This window comes from Cyprinodon variegatus, unplaced genomic scaffold (assembly GCF_000732505.1).
Source record: "Cyprinodon variegatus isolate N-32 unplaced genomic scaffold, C_variegatus-1.0 Scaffold558, whole genome shotgun sequence".
NCBI lineage: Eukaryota > Metazoa > Chordata > Actinopteri > Cyprinodontiformes > Cyprinodontidae > Cyprinodon > Cyprinodon variegatus.
In genome coordinates this window covers 260512-270081 of record NW_015151011.1, presented here as the reverse complement: position 1 = coordinate 270081, position 9570 = coordinate 260512, and the positions used below count along the sequence as shown (strand labels likewise).

At 42.8% G+C, this 9570-nt stretch overlaps 1 protein-coding gene across 1 annotated transcript in view; it reads left to right on the top strand.

Annotated features, from left to right (window-relative positions):
- The first annotated feature begins 2921 nt into the window (after positions 1 to 2921).
- Positions 2922 to 9570, top strand: part of LOC107095585 (rab9 effector protein with kelch motifs-like) — an 8362-nt gene continuing 1713 nt past the window's right edge. The window contains exons 1-9 of the mRNA XM_015391737.1: positions 2922 to 3186; positions 3478 to 3550; positions 3667 to 3706; positions 6112 to 6190; positions 7270 to 7358; positions 7444 to 7590; positions 7672 to 7723; positions 7802 to 7902; positions 9230 to 9315. Coding sequence (XP_015247223.1) covers positions 3125 to 3186; positions 3478 to 3550; positions 3667 to 3706; positions 6112 to 6190; positions 7270 to 7358; positions 7444 to 7590; positions 7672 to 7723; positions 7802 to 7902; positions 9230 to 9315 — 729 coding nt within the window. The 5' untranslated portion in view covers positions 2922 to 3124. The remainder of the gene's footprint in view (positions 3187 to 3477; positions 3551 to 3666; positions 3707 to 6111; positions 6191 to 7269; positions 7359 to 7443; positions 7591 to 7671; positions 7724 to 7801; positions 7903 to 9229; positions 9316 to 9570) is intronic.

Sequence of the window (9570 nt, the reverse complement as noted above, 5' to 3'; positions counted from 1 at the left end):
GTTGAGGTTGATGGGAACAGTGGTGGTTCTAGAGTCTTCCAGCTGCTGGGAGGAAGGATCTGTGATAACGCCCCCTGGTGCATTTAAGGTGCAGCAGGCTGTCACTGAAGGAGCTGTCCAGTTCAGCACCAGCTTCATGCATGGGGGGGGGGACATTATCCAGCAGAGATGATCATTTAGTTAGGATCCATCTGTTTCCCACCCCTGAGTCCAGAGGGCATCCAATCAGAGCTGGCCTTCCTGATCAGCTGATCCAGACGCTTCCTCTCAGCTACAGATGAGCCACTGCTCCAACAGACACTTCATAGAAGATGGCTGATGCCACAGCAGTCAGAGAAGGTCTGTAGGAGCGCCCCCTGCTGTCCAGAAGACCTCGAAAAGGGCTGCTTTCTTCACTTTATCAAAAATGTCATGCATACAGATAAATTAAAAAAATTTAACTACAGTTCTACTTATTTTTACATCCAATCACTGATAGTCAGTAGCTACTGCATTTTCTTTTAAGCTTAAAGGGAGATTTGGAATTACTTACTGAAAATAATCAGGCTATTTTATGTAAAGCTTGGATATAAAAGCCATCTAGATCTGTGGATATAGAAGCTGAGGCGGCTACATTTCTATATTTTATCCCCTTTGAGCCTCTTTCTGTCGAGTGAGTTTGCTGTTTCGCTCTTCCTCATGTGAACCAGGTGACGTTATTCATATGGGGGGGAGGGGGGGGGCATGTCTGCTCTTCTGCAATGTAGAAAAAAACGAAAAAACGTCTCTAAATGATCTGTTTCTATAATAAGCTGAGATGAAGCACGAGAGCCTTGGAAAATAAGAGCCCAGGTGTGATGGTAGTCAGCTGTCCTCCTGCATGGCGTCTCGTTGCTTGGACGCTGTTGCCAGGCAACGGTGTGCCTGTAGACAGGGCAGGTGTAGGTTTACCTGTAAGCTGAGCTGCAGGTCTGTGAGAGAGTTACTGATCAGTGGATTCAGGAAGAACCAGCAGAGAAGAGACGCTGCTTCCAGGGAACCTCAGCAGGTGAGTTTTCATCTGATGAAGCTGCAACCGCTGAAACTGTCTTTCTCTGAGATAAACGCGATTATTGGACCTTGTTTAGGTTTTGGTGCCACCTAGTGGACAAAGAGCATCAATGCTTCGTTAAAGATGCAGAAGAAAGTGTCCTTTGACATGAATGTTGGGTTTCTATTGCATCAGGACGTCCTTAAAAATATATTTTAAGTTGTTTTTCATAATTAAAAATTAAATTCCAGAAAATAAACATATTAAGAAGGAGTTATTCATCTATAATAAGAAAAAATAAGGGAATAAGGGAAGCTAAATGCAGGCCATGATGCTGCAGCCAGTCCACATCTCCATGGGGGCCCCAAGCAAAAAAAGATCTTGGAGTCCCTTATATCTGCCAATAATATTAATTTCTACAGTCAACCATGATCAGATTATTCAGACTATAAACTCACTGCTGCTGCTGTTTACTGTCTCATAGTGTCACTACAAGTAATCAAATACATTTGCGTGGAGTTTATTTACAGTTCATTTACAGTAGAGTTGTTCATTTACAGTACAATTCTATAAAACTGTCCTGTTTTATAGAATTGTGCCATAAAATGGGACCAAGTATTCAAAGTGAGACAGTCAATAGGAAAGTACAAAACGTTTATGAAAATAAACAGACTGAAACAGAACAGAAGCAGGCTGCAGAAAAACTGCAGATCATGGCGGCTGCAGGAGGGGGGCGGGGCACCGCTCAATCACTGACACTCTGGAGGACGAAACACAGATAGGTGACCACGATGATCTGATCCAAGTGAGTCACTTACCTGGTCTGAAAGTTCAGTCCATCCTCTCTGAGGAAGGCAGGATCCAGCTGATGGACTGCTGAACAGGATCCAGCGCAGAGCCGTCCAGGCTGGTGCTGATGCATGATCCACAGACAGCTGACAGGAAACCGATCCAGGTCAGAACCTGGCAGTTCTGAGATCCAGGAGTCCGTGGCCCAACAGGGATTCTGATCCACACAGGAAACCGACACAAACAGGGTTTCAGGAATCCACAGAGTGTTCAGGCCGGTTCAGAGTTCCAGAGAGTCCAGCAACGTGTTCACACAAACACGCTGAGGTGCAGACAGGCAGGCTCGGTGGTTGAGGGACAGAGACAAGACATGGTACCAGGATTTCTGCAAGACTTTAAACTAGTCTCCTCCAAGGAGCCAGGCTTATGGGAGTAAAAGTGATCCTCCCCACATCCTGAGCCAAAACCCTGAGGGCTCCATGGAGCAGGACCAGTGCACAATCAGAAGACAAGGCAAGCGCTCTCAATCCGCTGGCCGCCAGGAACCAGGACAGAACCATGGAATAAACTAAACAGAAAAACTAACCAGCATAAACACACAGACAGACAATGATGTAGCCCTGATAGCTGGACTGAGCCGAATATAAAGCCGAACGTAAAGGTGGATGAGATCAGAGATGATTAGAGACCGGGCAGATTAAAGCAGGTGAATGACATGTACAATTAAGGCCAGCTATCAGGGCAGATCATGACACAATGTCCCCTGAAGAGACAGAACAACAAAGAAATAAAAAAGGTTTTGAATAAGTTGGTTCAATAAACTATACAAAAACAGACATAATTGTCCATTTGTCACACTGACCCCAAACCAATTTTATTATTATTATTCTATCCTGTATAAGTAATCATTTTTCATCATTAAAGATACTTTAATTTTAAAATGCACAATTTTATCAAGAAATTGTTTTTCTGTCGCTATATTTATATAGAACTTATTCTACACACCAAAAAGCTTCCTTCACCCTCACCCTGCTAATTGGACCCTGATCTGTCTGAGTCTCTGCTTTCAGGGGTTTATGACCCTGAGGTCTTGGTCCTGGTTCTGGTTTCTTCTTTACTGTTTCGTGTCGTTCATTATGTTTCATTTCTTTACTTTACTCCTTTCCATTCCCTGTTCAGTGATCATCAGCAGCAGGCTCACACTTTCCTTCTTTGTTTCTATGGAAACAGGAACATAATGGTACCACATCTGTGGCGTAGCTCTCTGTGTATCTGTTAAATGAATGTTTGACAGGAACAAGAACAAAAGGGAAACGCGAGGTGAAGATGGCTTTAGCAAGCGGTCACTGGCTGGAGAAAGAAGTCAGGGGGGAACCTCCAAGTCCAAGGTGAGATGACGTGTCAGACACTGTTACAACCGCAGTTACAGCTGCAGTTACAGGCACAGCTACAGCTACAGGCAAAACTACAGGTACAGTTACACGCGCAGCTACAGCTACTGGCAAAGCTATTGGTACAGCTACATCCGCAGCTACAGGCACAGTTAAAGCAGCAGCTACAGGTCCAACTACAGGCGCAGCTACAGGCACAGCTACAGCTGCAGCTAAAGGAGCAGCTACAGCATACTGAGCTGTGTGGTACATTATAAAACTGGCTGCATTTGTCTTTGAACTTTGCAGACATGGTCACGCTTTGGCTGTGGCGGGAAGCGTCGCCTTCCTGTTTGGCGGATCATGCAGCATCAGCCCAGAGGTGGTGATCATTATCTGAAGCAGGAAACAACTTTATTCATATCATTAATGAATCGTTTTAATACTTTTTCTAACTGGTAACATACATTAAATCCTAAACTTTTTCTTTTTGTTTAGGTCAGCCCTGTTTACTTCTCTGACTTCCACATGCTGACAGGTATGGATGACCATAAACATACGGCCTTCAGAGGGTTTCATTCTTTAGCTTTAGGTTTAAAAGAGACTGTTAAATAAATTATTTCCTCCATGAAAACACTTTTGTTGATCTTCTTAGATCCAAGTTTTTGTACATGGGATTAGTAACAGATAAAAACCAGTTTACTTAAAAAGATATATAATTATGAAATTCAGACAACTGAGCTTTCCAAAGACATAGGTGGCAGGAAACCTCAATGAAAAAGCAGTCGGCGCTCCTAGAGCATCCCTGCTGCCTTTTAAATGTTCGAAGTACAGATGTGGAACTCTTGCCCTAAATGGGGCTTTTTTAAACATTTCCTTGCAGGGGTGTCAAACTTTCTTTGCTGAAGTAAAGGATGTAGGTAAAAGTACTAATTAAGCAATTAAAGTTAGAAAATCCCCAAAAGATGGTCATCATATAAATATAAAATGTAATAAAGTGGAACCTAATGGGAAATGTCTTGATCTGATCCATCATCTTCCTCCATATCTCCAACAGGGTTTTTCTATAAACTAACTGGGCTCCAACTGGAATGATTCTCTTTAGTTTCCTAGGATTGTTAGTCCTGATACATCATATTGTTAATAATATGTATAAAAGTAATGAGCCAGTTTGGAGAAAGTAGGAATAGAAAGTATAGATAATTGTGTTAAAATGTAGGGAGCAACCGTAAAAATCTCTAACAGAATAAAATTCTAAGCTAAATAACAGAAACCACAAAGAGCTTCTTAAATAATAGTACCCAAACTTAGTTACTTGACACTAGTTGACTTAATCTGTCAATCTGCTCTATCCAGAACTCCTCAAGTGGAAACGTTTTGGTTTTACCTGGTTTAACTTCATTAAAAGTCATCTCTAAGGAACCTTTTGGCTGTCCGCTTATTTTTCAAAAAATAATTGACAAATGATCTATTTGCAGTTGTTAGCTGCAGCCCTAATTGAGTCCTCTGAATGTTTAGTTTTAATGTTCTCAAATGAGAACTTCAGCTTTTCTGACATTGCATTAAGTTACAGTTATAAATACATTGTCATCATAAACTTTATGAAAATAAAAATGTATAAAAATATGTTGGTTTCAACCTGGAAATGTTTTAATTTTCTTCGCCATCGTGTTTTTCTCAAAATGGTGTAAGGCTGTCATGGAACCACTAGATGGTGCTAGTAGTGTCTGAATCTAATGTCCTGAGAGGAAGACGTTGGATTTCAATTCAATTCCACTCAGTTTATTTATATAGCGCCAAATTCACAACACATGTCATCTCAAGGCACTTTACAGTTTAACCAGATCATCCAGTCAGATTGATTGAAAGTTTTCTGACTCATTGACTCAAACACAATCCCTCACACTAAGCATGCTTGTAGCGACAGTGGAGAGGAAAAACTCCCTTTTAACATGATTTCTGGAGGTTGAAACATTTTTCATATTGTGTCTTTCTTTATTTAATAAATGGTAAACAGCTTTATCTACAGTGCAGAAGTCAGGGGACCTCAAACCCCTTCACACTGCATTCAGTCATTCACTCACACTGATGGTGGTGAGCTACAGTGTAGCCACAGCTGCCCTGGGGCACACTGACAGAGACAAGGCAATAGTGCACAGCTGCCGCCGGCGGGCCCTCTGATTACCATCCATGGGCACTGAGGAGGAAGTGTCAAGCTCAAGGACACAACGACACTGAAAGCTAGAGCTGTAGTTTGAACCGGCAACCCTTCAGTTGCAGACAAACCATTCAGCCCCTAAATGCCAACAAAACCAAAACAGATTCTTCAATAATGTCGATGGTATTTTAGGTTTTGTCTTTTATCAGTGAGGTGCCATGTGTCTGACACAAAAGTGGTCTGGAAATCAGCTGTGCTGCTTCCATCAACACCTTTGTTTCTAGATGCTGGAGATTGGCCTGTTTTTCAGTGTAGTCCTGTTTCTCTGACTGTGACTAACTGGATGTGCTCTCTTCATCCTCTGACATGGGAGCTGGCTCTGAGTTCGTCTGCCTGGCTGTGTGTTTCCTGGACGGGGCCGCCTGTGGAGCTGGTTGACAGTTGCCTTTTGTATCTATGCTTCTTTTTCTATGTCTGCTTCTGTCTCCTTGAACCCCAGTGGGCCTCAGCAGATGGCCGCTCACACTGAGCCTGGTTCTGCTGGAGGTTTCTTCCTGTTCAAAGGGAGTTTTTCCTCTCCACTGTCGCTACAAGCATGCTTAGTGTGAGGGATTGCTGAAGAGTCAATGAGTCGATGCAATCAGCTGGTTTTCCTTAGATAGAAAACTTTGAATCAGTCTGACTGGATGATCTGGTCTGGTTGCCTTGAGATGACATGATGTGAATTTGGCGCTATATAAATAAACTGAATAGAATTGAAATGATTCCCGGTTTGTTGGTTACAGTTACTCCTGACGAGGTTAGCTGGGAGGAGATCCCTCAGAGTGGAGAAGTTCCAGCTGCCAGAGAAGGACACACACTCTGGTAAATCCCACCCTGACATGTCCACCAGCAGGGGGCATCCACAGCAACAACAGGTTCATTGACCAAGAGTCCCTCCCACCAAACACCAGACATCATTTAGACGTTGGCTTTTAGGCTAAATCTGGTCCATCCATCACAGTCTTGATTTAATCCAAGAAATAGTTTTTGAAAATTGGGTTTTGTTTGGTTGGTCTGATATTGTCCCCATTTAGTCCAATGAAAGATGTTGAAAACTGGGATTTCAACGTCTTTTCAACCAAATGTAGACATCGATTGGATGTAAATCATGTCATCTTTTTAACTGCTCAGTGGAAGGAGGCAGTCAAAAAAGTGCTCATGTCTAATTAAAAAACAAAGAAACACACCCACATAAACTAATCTTCACACTCATTTGAAATGATCTATACATGCAGATTGAGTACCAACAGTCCCAGTAATCACACATTAGTCCATGCTCATCTCTGTGCTTCCTGGTTTGCTTTTTATGATTATTCGTATCAGTATTTTAACGCATGGGCACTTTTGACTTGAATTCTGCCTTCATATCCATCTAGATGCGTCCTGGGGTACGGAGTGAATATGTTACTTTAGAGAGGTGGGAATGGGGGCTTCACGATGAGTTAGCATGGGAAGATGGGTGGTGGAGATAAGGATGAAGAGGGTTGATGGATGAGGGAGGTAGAGAAGAAGGATGAAGGAGATTAGGTTGCTGGATAAGGAAAGATGAGGGACATCAAGCATAAAGAGGTAAATGCTATGAGGAGAAGGTCCAAAGAATCAGAGAAAAGTTCTGAGCATTTGACGCAGAGTAACATAGCGATGTGATCTGAACTGGAGTCCAGACAGGAACTCTGATTTCATTTGGAAACTCAGTCTGTGGTGCTCTGGGCAGAGGTGCCCGATTCCTCCTCTTTGTTCTTCAAAGTTTTTCAGTTAAAAAACAAAGTTTTATGTAGAAATAGAGGACTGGAGCTGGGTAGAAAAGAGAACTTTAAAAAGCTTTCAGAAACCCTTGAGAACTGCTGTGACTCTGTTTGATCCAATGAAACATCCATGAAGGTCTTCCTCCCGCTGCCCAGCCTCGTCAAAGGGAAGCTGTTCCTGTTTGGAGGAGCCTCCCGTCCTGAAGCCTCTGAATGTCTCCCAGGTGTCTACAGCTTTGACGTCGGTGAGGATGCGAAGCATCATGGTCAGAAGATCGCCTCCTTCAGGCCTCACACAACTGTGATGGAGGTGTTCCTTGTTTCCAACAGTGTCTCTGACCTGGGAATGCCTCTCAACCAGCGGCGTGGCTCCCAGAGGTCTCCGCCACAGCTCTGCCGCTGCTGGAGACAACATCTACGTCTACGGAGGCGTAGTGAAGGGGGACCCTACTGATGACCTACTGGTCTTCAACACAGGTCCAAAACCTATACTTCTGTCCCCAGAAAGAGAATAAAAGATGTTGTTTTCGTTGGTGATGAATTCAGACTTCATTTCAGTGTCTCTGACCTGGACACCGGTAAAAACCAGAGGATCTCCTCCTCCTGCTCTGTGAGAAACAAGATCTGCCAAACCTTAATGAAATAATATAAAAGTCTGAATTTTGGATAACAGACCTTTTTTCTGCAGATGGGGCCAGAGCTTCGCTCAGGCTGGAGATCAGGTCTTCATGTTCGGAGGTTATGGAGCAGGAGGGGAATTCTGTAAGAACCTTTATGTTCTTAATACAGGTAAACTTACAAAGCATATATGTGCTTAAAGGGCAAGAATATGTCTTTAATTCTGAACCTTCTGGTCAAGTTAGATGTATGGCTCTTGCTGTCTGTACCCAGGGTCGGACTGGGAACGATTTTCGGACCCTGGCATTTCTCCATCTACACCGGCCCACTTATGGACAACCCCCCCCCAAAAAAAAACAAAAAAAACGGGTGCGCGTCTCAAATGTGAAACGTCATACGAATAGACATTGTGGATAAACCGATCTTTCTTCAAGCATCAGCATCAATCTCTGCAGTCAGAGATTACCCACCTAACACTTGCTCCCTGAGGAATTCTGAAGATCTTTAATGTTAAAGATATTCTTCATGTTTAAGACAATATTGTCCAAATGTCCACAAGTCTTTGTCTGAAGAACAAAATCACAATTTTTTGCTAAAGACTAAAATCTTTCATTCAAGTTTGGTCCTCAAGGAGGACAGTAGGCAGATTAATATGTGTAGAACTGAGTTCTACGTTATCAATCTGGGATTTAGTACAATACTTTGAGCTGATTGGCTAGTACCCGCCTTCCATAATACGCTTCCAGCCAATCGTAGCAGCATAATTCGTCTGCAGGTTCTTGAGTGTTTTCACAACTAGCGGAGTAAGCTGATAAATCAAAGTTGTTCCCAAATCCTATCGCAGACATCTTTCCCATCTACACGTGCACAAAGTGCTTCTCTTTGCTTATTTTAAACAAGAAATTGTCACTATTTTCGCTAAAACCGAGTCACTTGCGGTATCAACATGTGAGTACTCCAGCGTAGCCTCGTTTGTAATGCCCCGGCAAGGTCCTTCTGGCTGTTGTCATTACTTCATGTCCCGCCCAAAAATCCCTGCTGGCATGTCATTGGTTCTACTCGCTGGTTGTTATGAGACAGACTTATTTGCGGGAGTCTTTCAAGATGGATGTTTTGTGAGACTGAAAACTCGCGATTATCCAGCACATAGTTAACTTCCATGATCAAACGCACATTGAAAGCTATACTTCACACTTCACCTTTTCCAAGGCATAATTTCCATTTCTTAAAATGAAATCTTTATTGTCTTAAAGGGAACAAACCCTCTAAATCTAAAATGCAAACAATGCAGACCCTGATGACATTATGCTGAGCCTCAAAGGTCTGTAAAGTAACAAATATCTGTGGCTCTAAGACTCACCATAGAAAGAGTAGCTTTTAGAAACTCCCAACCAACTTTCAGAACACCTTTGAATAATCTACCTTTAGACTAAGAAAATAAAATGAGATCTTTTTGCTGCCAGATCTGCCTAGTTAGGGGCTCTTCTCGTGCTTTCAGAGAAGCTGCATTGGCAGAGATGGGAGGTGAAGGGAGATTGTCCTGCAGCCTGTACCGGACAGACATTGACTGCACACCATGAAAAGGTACAAACACACTCACACATTATGTCCTGCTATCATTAAGGGGACTTTCCACTGACTCTTACCCTAATTCTGTCCATTACCAATACATACCTGACCCTTTAAACCTAACCTAAACTACATTCACACCTTAGTCTAAAAGCTAACCCCCAAGTCAAGAAGAGACCCTTTCCTTAGAGGGACCAGTCGACTGGTACCCAGAAGTAGGCTACCTGTAAGTTCCTGCAAAGTAGAATATTCCTGGCAAATTGAGGCCCA